This window comes from Rhinatrema bivittatum, chromosome 5, assembly GCF_901001135.1.
Source record: "Rhinatrema bivittatum chromosome 5, aRhiBiv1.1, whole genome shotgun sequence".
Lineage (NCBI taxonomy): Eukaryota > Metazoa > Chordata > Amphibia > Gymnophiona > Rhinatrematidae > Rhinatrema > Rhinatrema bivittatum.
Window position 1 is genome coordinate 118,382,560 of NC_042619.1, and position 13,128 is coordinate 118,395,687.

The 13,128-nt window shown below is 44.3% G+C and overlaps 1 protein-coding gene across 4 annotated transcripts in view; it reads right to left on the reverse strand.

Annotated features, from left to right (window-relative positions):
• Positions 1 to 1,302, reverse strand: part of RNASEH2B (ribonuclease H2 subunit B) — a 76,380-nt gene extending 75,078 nt beyond the window's left edge. For 2 of the 4 annotated variants that reach the window (XR_003856923.1, XR_003856924.1), the window contains exon 1: positions 1,001 to 1,302. Coding sequence is in view for 2 of the 4 variants with exons in the window: in XM_029602817.1 (XP_029458677.1) it covers positions 1,001 to 1,064 (64 nt within the window). In the remaining 2 variants the exon portion in view is untranslated. The remainder of the gene's footprint in view (positions 1 to 1,000) is intronic. The other 2 variants (XM_029602817.1, XM_029602816.1) reach the window with 1 other exon arrangement.
• Between the last annotated feature and the right edge of the window lie 11,826 nt (positions 1,303 to 13,128).

Sequence of the window (13,128 nt, forward strand, 5' to 3'; positions counted from 1 at the left end):
GGCACATCTGAGACTGATACAAAGAACAGTAGCAGGAAAAGGATAGAAAACGTGGGTAAAAGGAATTGGGATGGGGGAGGGGGGGGGTGAGATGGGAAGGACATCATGGAGCTGGTTGAGTATGCAAATTTGTATGTTCATCCACCCAGTGGAAGAATTGCAATTTGGTCTTTTTCTGCCATTATTTATGTGACTGACTTCTGCAATAGATAGGAGAGGAACAGAGAATAATGAAACAGAATACTGTTCCGCATGCCTGTTTTGCTACTCAATTTTGAAATTTGAGAAAGCATGTAGAACATATTTTAGGTTCATGTGTAAGCCAGTACTTAAGGTCTTGCATGCAACAAGGTTACTTGATTTTGCATCCCATATCACAAAATCAGATATTGTATTATCTTTCACCACAATTCCATTCTAATCCAGTAATTCTAAATTGATGGTCATATTTGAGGACATGAAGAAAATGTTTTTCACTGCTGCAAAATGGACTTTTTTCACCTTCCCTTGGTTTACTATGTAGAGAGTCATTAGAGACAACCAGAAAAAGATTGGATTCGATAAGTTTCTGCTTTTATTTTAAAATATAAGACATTTCACATCTAGTAACAAAAAGTATCTGTGCTTGCAGCAAAAAGTCTAGCTAGAAACCTCAATGTATCACCTTCAGTCTTTCATGCCTGTCTCTTAGTATTGAGTAACTTATGTTTATGTATTAATATTTTCTTCCATTTTTTAAGTAAACGTGCACACATAGCCACACCATCTGGTTCATTTTTCTCGCCAAGACACTTTTTCAGTACTTCATCTCGTATTCCTGTTGTACATTCATCCTAAGTTTTCTGCCTGTGCACAAACACCGATTCCGTTCATTATACCACTGTCGGGGAAAGAGGCCAAAGGCTCAGGAACAGCCAAGCTCTGACTGAGCTCCCCATGTCCTCGCTCTCGCGCCATTTCCTGGGGAAGTACCGAAGTACCAGAACGAACATTTCTTTACCTTTTGCCATGAACACCCACTGGTCGCCTCGAGCAGCAGTCTCGCGCGTCTTCTTCGTCAACATTTCAACCAGTCTTGCCAAATAGGCGACTTTTTCCTTAAATTTCGCTTTTTAAATCAACTACGGAATCCTTTTTTTACACCGCGCAGCTGCCTCAGACAACCTCCTTCCTCGCTTACTTTCACATTCATTGCCCGCGGGTGCAGCAGATCTACACCCAGACGTCACAGGCCGCCTGCAGGCGCGAGCTTGCTTGTAAACCAATTTCGGCTCTGACCTGCGGAAAGCACTGTAGCGCATGCTCAATGCATGCTTCAACATCTCACCACCGAAAGGGGCGGAGCGCAAATAGTAAAGTTCCAGTTCCGAAAAGTAAGTTATCGCAAAATCAGAGAAAGCGGATTTAGTCCCTCTTACTACAGGTCCGCTAATTCTGCTGCTTTTTAAAGATATATTTTTAATACTTAAGACTGGTAAATGATGCTGCCACTCGCTGTTAGGGTCTTCGGTAGTACTAGCTCGAGCAGCTTTTATGTAAAACTGGTTTATTAACTTTAAGTTTAAAATAAATGCAAACCAATATACATGGCAGTATAAAATATAGTAAATTCCATTCACTATACCACATCTGATCACTACAGTAGTGTAGTTGCTATGCATTCAAGTTGACAAAAAAATTAGAAGATGATGCTTTTTTATTGGACTAATAATACATTTCTTGACTAGCTTTTGTGAGCTGGCACTCCCTGAGGTTCAAAACAGAATACAAAATAGCCCTCTCTTCCCTAAAGTTGACTAAGGTACCCCCCCCCCCCCATAATAAATGAAGACACATAAAGATCAAAATGGTCCATCTAATCTGTACTGCAGATATTTAAAGTTGTAACGAATTAATGCTCTGTGCAAGTTACCCAATGCAAGTTGTTTAGGGTTGAAACAGCCACTTGCTGTTTTGGATTGTAATTGCTACTGAATGCTGGTTAGCCCAGTAAAACATTCGAAAAAGACACATCAACTGAACATAGGTACTGGACAGGTTTCTATTAAACATTCAATATCAAACTGCATCCTACAAGAGTCAGAGACTTTACATATGGTTCCCAAATATCTAAAAACTGATTGAAAGTGGAAGGTATAGAGGATTTTGTAGTGCAGAGTTGCATTTGCATTATACTATGAAATTGGATTTTTCACTGTGTAATAGTGGGGCCTCTGTCCTCCAGCCAACATAATAAAATCCTGGGTTCATCACTGGAGGGGAATAAAATGGTGGTGGCAGAGTAGAATTTGTGGCATAGCAAGGAGGGGGTGGAACAGAGAGAGCTGATATGCATTATTCCTTCTCTCCGCCACCCCTCCCACTAACCAACAGGGTGACCACAACTCAAAAGTTCCCAGGTATGATTGTACATAGTTTGTCAGTGTTCACTGCAGAACTCTATATATTTTGGAGTCTTAATGCTAGTGCACTGGCATTCCAGGTTGCATTTTCTATTAATCAGGACATTTTTTTCTAATTGCAAAAATAACTATTCTTCCCCTTCCTCTCTGACTCCAACACTCTCTTTGCACCCTCTCTCATAAGTCCCAGCTCCCTGACTTGTGCACCCTCACTATACCCTCAGCTAAGTCTCAAGTCCTGCAATCATAGACTGAGTTGTGTCTGTTACTGTACCTCTCCAGTTTCTCCCCATACGCTGCCCATGATATGTGTGCTCCAGGCTTACTCCTCTCCATGTGTTCTCTATAGCCTTACTAAAAGGGAGTAGCTGTAGCAGTAAAGAGGCCTGGAGCTTTTTAGTATTTCACCAGAGATCAGGCAATTGATGCAAATTTCCTGAGTCTCTGAGTGAAATCTGCAGAGTTCCCAAGTATGTGTACAGTGCTTGAAATATAATTGTGGGCCCTAAACCAAAACCGATGGATTAAAAGGACAAGACCAGAAGCAGTGTGGAAATGTATCTTTATCAGCATTGAGATCCCTATTCAAAAGGTTTGTCCAGTTAACTTTGGGAATCAGCTAGGCAAATCTTGCTGTTTCTATTTTTTCCCCTGTTGACTGGCTACATTTTGTCTGGGCAAATTGCTGCCCACATAGAATTTAGCTGGATCAAAAAAGGTAACAATGTGGACATTCCCAGAGCACAATTTACCTTTGGCCAGTGGCACTTTTAGCTGGGTAAGTGCTGCTGGATTTCCTGATAAAGATAATTGGTTTTTACACCCCTTTGAATAAAAGACCGGTTTGGGTAAGGTAATTGTGTGGGGGTCCTGCTGGAGTGGGATGGTTAGTATGGGGGTGAGGGAGGGTGACCTTATGCTAGGAGAACTTCAATTAAATTGTTTTGCCATTGAGGGTGGGGGCAGGGAAGCTTTTCAGGTCTATAGGATTCAAAATATGATACAAAGTTTGGGGGACTTGGGAGAGGGAGCATCAGCTGGCAGGGCTGGTATTGATTTCTGTGGGGTGAGGGTAAGTCGTGGTCATTTCAGGGAGTCCAGAAGGTATAGATCATGGAAGCAGTCATCTTCCCAAGCAAGCAACTTCAGAGGAAGGAATCAGTCTTTTTGTGGCGCCAGAAAGCCAAGCAGTAACAACACCAGGTCTTCAGGAACTACCTGGCCAATCCAATGAGGGTCAGTAGGTCCTCTCTATGGTGGTTCCAGTACACAGATGTTCCATAGAATCATCATTCTTGTTTCCGACGCTTTGATGGAGTCCTCATGTGGGTCAAGTTCCAAGAAGCTTGCAGTGGAGAGCTCTCTGGGGAGACGGCAGGTCTTGCAGACTCTGGTCCAGGTGCTGCTTGAGTCTCCGGGTAATGGCAAGTACTCCATATATTTTGCGAGTCCGAAAAAGGACAGTTGTTACTGACCTGTTCTTGACCTGAAAAAAATTCAAGAAATGCCTTCAGATGCCTTTTTTGGAAAATCTTCATTCAGTTATTGTGGCGATGAGCCAAGGTGAGTACTTGTTATCTCTGGATCTTTTGGTGGTGTATTCTTATATTCCTATCTTGGAAGATCATCAAATGTCTCTTCAGTTTTTCATTGTAGGGAAACATTTCCAATTCAGAGCCATTCCCTTTGGCCTCACTATAGCTTCAAGGACCTTCACCAAGGTGATTATGGTAGTAGCAGTTTTCTTGCACAGAGAGGAGTTCATGGTTCATCAATACGTACAATTGACTAATAAGGGCCAATTCATTTCAAGAAGGTCATTTATTCTCAAATAGATCCTGGAGGATTTAGGTTGGGTAGTGAACTTCACGAAAAACAATCTGGTTCCTTCATGGTCTCTGGAGTAACTGGGAGCTGTCTTCAACATCAGAGTCGACAGTGTTTTCATAACACAGTAAAGTGTAGCCAAGCTGCAGTTTCAGGTGCAAATCTTTCTTTCTCAGTAAGCCCCCAAGGCTTGAGATTATCTTCTTTTGGGTTATGTGGAGGCTACCTTGTATCTGGCCTCTGCAGACGTCTTTTCTGTTTCACTGGTCCCCACAGTTGTGGGAATAAGAAGTTTGTCTTTTCCTGTCAATGACCATGAGGGAGAGTTTATCTTGGTGGATGATTCCTTTGAAAAGGAATGAGTCTTGAGCCTCCCGTTTGGACTGTGGTTACCTTAGATGTAAGCTTGGTGGGCCCGGGAGCCCAATACTGCAGTCAGGTAGCTCAAGATCTACGGACCAAGGAGAAAGCCTCATAGTCCATCACAGGCTGAAAACCTGTCAGGACCTATGTGCAGTACTGCCTCCTGCCAGCAGGGTCCCTCAGTGGACTATATTCCCTGCTGCTCAGTCTTCCAAGCCTTATGGCTTAAAGTTCCTGCTGGTGACCATCTTCAAACGCCGCCACACTCTTAAAAGCCCTGCCTTGCTCTTAGTACCTTGCCTCAGCTTGGGTCTCTCTAGCCCTAATTGTGGCCAAGCTTTCCCCTCCTGTGCAGAATTTCCATTTTCTGCACAGAATTTGGCGAAAATGGAGCAGCCTTGGGGAGAGAGAGTCTGTGTATAGAGATATGTGTGTGTAAGACTGCGATCCGGGGGGGGGGGGGGGGGGGGAAGAGCATTTGTGAGGGTGTGTGAGTGTGGGTTCCAGAAAGATGAATATGTGGGGAGATTGTAAAGGAGCGTTTCTAAGTGTGAGAGATTGGGAGCTGGTGTGTATGAAAAAGGGATTGTGTGTATGTGAGGGTGCTTATTTGTGAGAGAGGAAGCCTGTGTGAGGGTCTGTGTATGTGTGAGAAAGAGAACCTGTGTGAACGGATTGTGTATGTGTGAGAGCCAGGATGAAAGGGATCATGTATGTATGAGAGAGAGAGAAGAAGCCTGTGTGTAGCGGGGTGTGAGAGAGAGTATGTGAGGGTGTATGCAAGAGAGGGAAAGGGAGCCTTTGTGGGTGTATGTGCGAGAGAGAGAGAGGGATCCTGTATGAGGGTGTGTGTGTGTGCAAGAGCGAGAAGAAGCCTATATGGGGGGAGGTATGCAAGAGAGAGAGGAAGCCTGTATGAGAGGGTGTGTATGTGCCCTAGAGAGAGGGAGCCTATGTGTATTTGTGTGTGAGAAAGAGCGGGACAGAGGGATCCTGTGTGAGGGGCAGTACTGAGAGAGGGATCAAACTCTGGGAGTGTAAACAGAGTGGAAGGGGTTGAGCCTAGAGGGGGAGAGGAGAGATAGTGGCAGGTGGTGGAGATGGGGCAAAGTGAAAGGAGACTACAGGGGAGTAGAGAGAGAGGTTGGAAGGGACACTTTTACAGTGAACTTCTAGGGAAATTCTGCTCAAAATATTTAAAACTCTGCATTTTTAAGTAATAACATTTTTTTCTGCATTACATTTTAAATTAATTACTTAAAGACTGTCATGTATATTGTGTTATTTTGACCAATATAAAGTATGCAGAATTTTGCAGAATTTTAAGTTTTTGTGCGCATAATTTTTTTATTTTTTGTGCAGAATTCCCCCAAGAGTAAAGCTTGCTATTGCTCCTATTTGGATTCCTGTTGCCTTCACCTTTGTTTTGTATGGCCCTTCCTTACTGGCCATTTTGTTCTATGTTTGTCTTATCTGTTTCCTTGTCTTAATCCTTATACTCTATTTGGCTCCATTATCGAGGCCTTCACTTTTGTCTGTTTGGTTGTTTATTTCGCCCTTGCCTTTATTGTGGTGAACTTCTGTTCTGAGTGTATCTGAGGGCACCTTCTACCTTTGTATCCATCCTGCCTAGTCTCAGTGGTGCCCCTGCACGTCTAGCGTGCACCACCTATTGTTGCATCCGTCGGTCGCAGACGGCTGCAACTGCTCTGCCTCATCTCTCTTTTGCCTTTCTCCTCCTCCTTCGGAAGGATGGCTGCCTCCGCTGCTGTTTGCCGAACCCCTCGGCGTCTCCGAGTCAGCATGGGGGTCCCCGTCCGCCATGCTTCTTCCTGAGGTCTCCTAGGGCGCGTGCGCGCATGCTGCCCACGTTCTTAAACACGTCATGGCGGGAACCTCGGGGGCGGCCCCACCGCATGATGTCAGTACCTCTGGGTATTTAAATCTCCGCTCCGCTTCAATACAACGAGTTAGCAAGGACTTTGGTTTTGGTACTCTGACCGCTTCTAAGCTGCTCGCTTAGATTCCTCACTACCCTCCGGGGTACCTTGCTACCACTGAAGTTCTGGATACCCGCTCCTTGGGGCCCCTCGCTTCAATTTGCCCTTTGGGGTTATTCTGCCTAACCTTCAGGACACCCGCTCCTCGGGGGTCCTGTCTGCTTTATTCCAGGTACCCTCGATGCTCCTAGGTACTCGCTCCTTGAGGGCCTATCCTGCTCTGGGTATTCTGCACCTCGGACCACGGGTCCTTCTCTTCACTTGACTACTGAAGGAAGCTATCATTGCTGCTATCCTGTGAGTACTACTATGCTCCAAGGCTCTTCTTGCTGCACCCTTCAGGTTCACGGCCTATTCTGCACTGCGGAATATCACCAGACCTTCACTACATCTGGATGAGATCATCTACATTCTACTGAGACTATCTGGAGCCGTACTGTGATATCGTTGGACTACAGCGCTGTCCGTTCCTCGGACAAGTATCATCTTCCTCACAGCAGTATAATAAAGCTTCCTTTCCTCTGTGTCCGCTTGCTATTGAGTGTAGCCTATCATTGTGGTTCCCCATGGGGCCCCTCCCCATGGGAGGAGTCATCGCCACTTCGACCAAGGGTCCACATCATGCCACAAACCCAACACCTATAAGTTTCTGCCCTTGGACCACCCAAGTCCTGCCGGCCACTAGAACCCAAAGGCTCAATCTGGGGGGAGGTGGCTGGTACAGGTGAAGACTCCTGCCTGTCCTAGTCCTGCTCTAGTTTGCCCTGTCCTGTCCCTGTGTCCTGCTTTAAGCTGTTACAGTCTAGGGTGTTACTCTTACTGGCACATCAAGCCCTGACAAAATCAGGGCGATCAGACTAGCCCTACTACATTTTCTTACTGTACTGAAGGGAGCAGCAGTTAGGGTGCTCTCTAACAATGTCACAGCAGTAGCTTATGTGAACAGAGAAGGGGGCCAGTCAGACCATGATGGTTGCAAAGGAGGTAGCTTTGCTCTTCCGGTGGACAGAGTAAAACCTTGCAAATTTCATCAATTCACTTTGCAGGAATGGAGAACATTTGGGCCCACTTTTTCAGGAGGACATTGGACCCTAGAGAGTGTGAGCTCAGCTCGGAAGCCTTTCAGATGATACTAGACTAGTGGGGCCCTCCCTTCATGGATCTGATGGCATCTCACAGGAATTTCAAGACTAACAGATTCTTTAGTCACTGGAAGGAGTAGGGTTTTAACAGGATTGATGTCCTGATTCAGCCATGGCCAAAGAAAATGCTCCTTTATGTTTTTCCTTCTTGGCCTTTCGAAGAGAGAACTTGATACAGTTAGAAGATCCCCTGTCATTGTTCATACTGGTAGCTCCAGATGGTCCATGAAGGATGAGGTTATGGTGATCTGATGAAGTGATAGGTTGTAGGGATGTGAATCGAATTTTGACGAATTAAAATATCGTCTGATATTTTTTAAATCGTCATTAATCGTTAAAGAGTGCGATACAATAGAAATTCCACCGATTTATCGTGGAAAAATCATTAATCGGGTTAGTGCACACTAACGGGAGTTAGGACACAACCTAAAAACCCACCCGATCCTTTAAAACCGCACCCTTAGCCTCCACCACCCTCCTGACCCCCCAAAAATGTTTTAAAATTACCTGGTGGTCCAGCGGGGGTCCCGGGAGCGTTCTCTCGCACTCGGGCTGTCGGCCGATAAATAAAAAACCCACCCCAACCCTTTAAAACCACTCCCTTAGCCTCCACCACCCTCCTGACCCCCCTCCCCTCAAAATGTTTTAAAATTACCTGGTGGTCCAGTGGGCCCCGGGAGCGATCTCCCGCTCTCGGGCCGTCGGCTGCCACTAATAAAAATGGCACCGATGGCCCTTTGCCCTTACCATGTGACAGGGTAACTGTGCCATTGGCCGGCCCCTGCCACATGGTAGGAGCACTGGATGGCCGGCGCCATTTTTAAAGATGGCACCAGCCGTCCACTGGATGGCCCGACAGCCCGAGCGCGAGAGAATGCTCCCGGGACCCCCGCTGGACCACCAGGTAATTTTAAAATGTTTTTGGGGGGGGGGGGTCAGGAGGGTGGTGGAGGCTAAGGGAGTGGTTTTAAAGGGTCAGGGTGGTTTTTTTGTTTATCAGATCGGGCGCAGCCGATAAAAAAAAAAACGATCAGGCTGGACGAAAAAAAATGCATGATTTGAATCGGAACCGGAACCGAACCGATTCCGGTCCCGATTCACATCTCTAATAGGTTGGAGCCCCCACTTCAACTATTAGATAATTGGGGCCTATTACACCAAGGCCCAATTCTCATGGAAGATCCAGCTCCATTTTATCTTATGGCTTGGTGCTTGAAAGATCATGCTTGTGCAAGAAGGGGGTATCATTTTCCACAGTGATTTCTATTCTGCTAAAAGCTCATAAGAATTCTACTTTGCTGGCCTATTTACAGAGATTCCAGGTAAACACCGGAGCGTAGGTGCACTCTACTCTGTAGATGAACGGTACCACAAGTGCACATAAACTTCACTTGGACTGTACTTTTTTTGAAAATTTTTATTGCTTCAATATGGTAACTCCTGAGATATTAATATCACATATCAGATTCTTTTAGAAGCAATCCCCGACACGGACCCGTGTTTCGCCTGTCCAGCTGCTTCGGGGGGATTTTTTTATAACAACAATCTGTAAACGAGAGAGATTAAATATCTAGCCAAGGGTATGAAAGGCAACCCGATAACAGACAAAGAGATGTTAAAATCCACATACCTGTGTCTCATAGCGTTCTGTGCATGATTCAGGAGCACAAAGTGCTGATCCTAAACACTGAATTTAAAGCCCAGGTAAGTCATTTTGGCACGGAACGGCGCTTGTCACAGTGGTGACTAATTAATAAATTACCCAACAGACAACACTCCCTATGACGTTACATACATTTTAGATAAAATAATGCCATTCAAGCTCAGCATTCAATCCTTTGGGAACTACTGTGTCTAAAATGTATATCCATTTCTGTTCCCTTTTAATTAACATTGTTGCAAAATCACCACCCCTACCCGGGATCGAGACCCACGTCCAGAACAAAAAATTGTAATTCCTCCACTGTGTGCGATGCCTCTAACCAGTGAGCCACCAACAGAATGTTCTTGCTGCCTGTCCTAATGTTGGATTTATGCTCTATAATCCGTGTTTTTATTTTACGGGATGTTTTCCCTACATACAATTTATTGCATGGACAAAATATCACATATACCACACCTTGAGACTCACAATCTGAATTGGCATAAAGTGTATAGATCTTCGTGGTTACTGGGTGTATAAATTCAGACAGAACCATAGTGTGTTTGCAGACTGAGCAATGTCCACATGGTTTATGGAAACCACTCTTATGTGTGTGTTTATGTTGCGTAAATTTAGAATGAATAATTTTATCTCTCATATTCCTGCCGCGGCGGAATGTGAATCGAAGGGAACTTTGTAGGTGTGATTCAAGGGCTAATGCTGTCCAATGTGTGCGAATAATTTTAGAGACTTCATGGCTCATGGTAGAAAAGGGTAAGATGCAATTAACCATTGGGGTTGTATCCTTAGTTTTAGGGAGAAAAAGTAAGTCCCTATTAATATATAGGGCGCTTTTATAGGCTTTTTTCAAAAGTTTAAGTGGGTATCCCCTCTGTTAAAATCTAGATATCATTTTTTGTGCTTGTGTAACATAATCAGCCCTAGTAGAACATAAACGTCTCAATCTTAAAACTGGCCAATGGGTATATTGTTTTTGAGGTGGTGTGGGTGAAAACTGTCATATGCTAACAATGTATTGCGATCTGTATCTTTACGAAAAATGGTGGTATGAAATTTCTGATGTGAGTTTGAAATAAGTATATCCAAAAAAGGTACTTGAAAACGATCAATAAGAAAATTAAACTGCAAGTCAGAATTTAACTGATTGAGCCAGTCCGTGAACATAAAGAACTGTATGTCGGTGCCTTGCCAAATCACTAGGATATCGTCAATATATCTAAACCAACGTACTATCATTGACTGCCACATAGATGTATAGATATAGCGGTCTTTGAACTCAGCTACATACAAACATGCTAGACTGGGGGCCATGGTGGCCCCCATTGCTGTACCCTTAATCTGTTGATAGTAGGTATCTTCAAACTTAAAGTAATTCTGTGTCAATGCTATCCTTGCTAATTTAAGTAGAAAGTCTGTAGGAACTCGAGTATGTATGGTCCTAATATCAAGTATTTTCTCAACTACTGAGAGTGCTTCTTCCTGTGGGATGTTTGTATACAATGATGTAATATCTAATGTGGCCAAAAAACAATCTTCAACCTCCATTTCTATCTCTGATAATAAAGTGATCAGGTGAGACGAATCTCTCACATAAGATTTTATACGTGGAACTATGGGTTTCAAAAATATGTCTACAAATTTCGATAGTGGTTCAAGAACAGAACATATACCAGCCACTATGGGACGGGGAGGGGGCTTCACTAATGTTTTGTGAATTTTGGGAACGATGTAAAAAACTGGAGTAACAGGATGTTCTGCTATTAGAAATTGTGATTCTTTATGTGTAATAATATTACGGTCAACTGCTTCCTGCACTAATGCCTTGATACTATTCTGTAAATCTTTGGTAGGATCTTCAGATAATGGCCTGTAAAACAGGCCATCACTTAATTGATGTATAACTTCCAATCGATAATCATTAGTATCAAGAATAACAATCCCTCCCCCCTTATCCGCTGGTTTTATCGTTATGTCGGGATCCTGTCTCAAGGAGGTTAGGGCCTGGTTCTCTGCCTTAGATAAATTATAATATGTATATTTCCTTGATTGTTGTAAAGTAGTAACATCAGATCGTACCAACCTTTCAAACATTACTAAGGCCGGGTCATAGGGACCCGGAGGAATCCATTTCGACTTGGGATAGGCCAAAGATATATCCTGCACTGCAGGTGAATCTAGGAAGAAAGCTTTAATTTTTAAACACCTAAAAAATCTGTATAAATGTACCTGAATGTCAAATGGGTTAGGTAAAACAGTCGGAACAAATGATAACCCTTTACCCAAAATTCTTATCTCAGTGTCCGTCAGATTCCTTGATGACAGATTAAATATAATGTTATTGTCTATCATTTCCACGGGTCTTGATATTGACGTGTGGAGCCTGTGATTCTCATGGTTGGCTGTGCTGCTGGTTGATAACGTTGGTTGAAGCAATAAAAATTTTCAAAAAAAGTACAGTCCAAGTGAAGTTTATGTGCACTTGTGGTACCGTTCTATTTACAGAGATGACATTTATTTGAGGATTGTTGTGAGGATTTATCAGTTCCGCTCTGAAGAGCATATATTCAGACCATTCTAACCTTTCTGCAGAGGAGCTTGAGTAAGGGTCTTGCCTTTAAGTCTCTGAAGGTTCAGGTAGTGGCAATTTCTAGGGGTGTGCATTCGTTTTGAACTTAAATGTAAAACGCAACTTTTTTTTTTTTTTAACTTAAAAAAGTGATGAGGCGAAAACGATCGGATTTCCAACTTATTCAACATAGCTATGCTGAATACGTTGGAAATCGCAATTGTTGATCCTAAATAAAAATTTAAACCCCTCACCCTCCTTAATCCCCCCCCCCAAGACTTACCACAACTCCCTGGTGATCCAGCGGGGAGTCAGGACGCCATTTCTGAACTCCTTTGCGAGGAGCACGTGACGTCGGCGCCACGTCGGAGTGACGCGGCGTCACGTGATTCCCCGCGGGTTCGCTCCGGGACCCTCGTTGGGCCCAAAAGGAACTTTTGGCCAGCTTGGGGGGGCCTCCTGACCCCCCCAAGCCAGGGGGCCCCCCCAAGAAAGGGGCCTCCTGACCCCCCCAAGCTGGCCAAAAGTTCCTTTTGGGCCCAACGAGGGTCCCGGAGCGAACCCGCAGGGAATCACGTGACGCCGCGTCACTCCGACGTGGCGCCGACGTCACGTGCTCCTCGCAAAGGAGTTCAGAAATGGCGTCCTGACTCCCCGCTGGATCACCAGGGAGTTGTGGTAAGTCTTGGGGGGGGGATTAAGGAGGGTGAGGGGTTTAAATTTTTATTTGCACGTATGGACATAGACTCAACTTATGGAATTCTCCATATGTCCATATTGACCGAAATTGACCCCCCCTTTCGACTTATGGACTTATGAACATAAACTTTTGGTCTGCACATCCCTAGCAATTTCTTGTTTCAGAAGTTGGATTTAGGAGGTTTCAGTAGCTTCCAACCCAAATGTGGCTCATTTCCTTCGTTTGGGTTAAATGTTTGTGTCTTCTCTTTAAGATTCTGGTTCCCTAGAGCAAACTTTTCTAGTGTTTAAAGCTATTGTAGACAGTCCTTTGAGCCAATTATACATACTTCCTTGAAGTATCTCTCCTTGAAGACTTTTTTTGGTGGCCATTTGCTCTACCAGATATGCTTCAGAATTGCAGGTCTTTCCTTACAGAGACTCATTCCTGGTGTTTCCTGTGGACTTCTCCTTCTGGCCAGTGCCA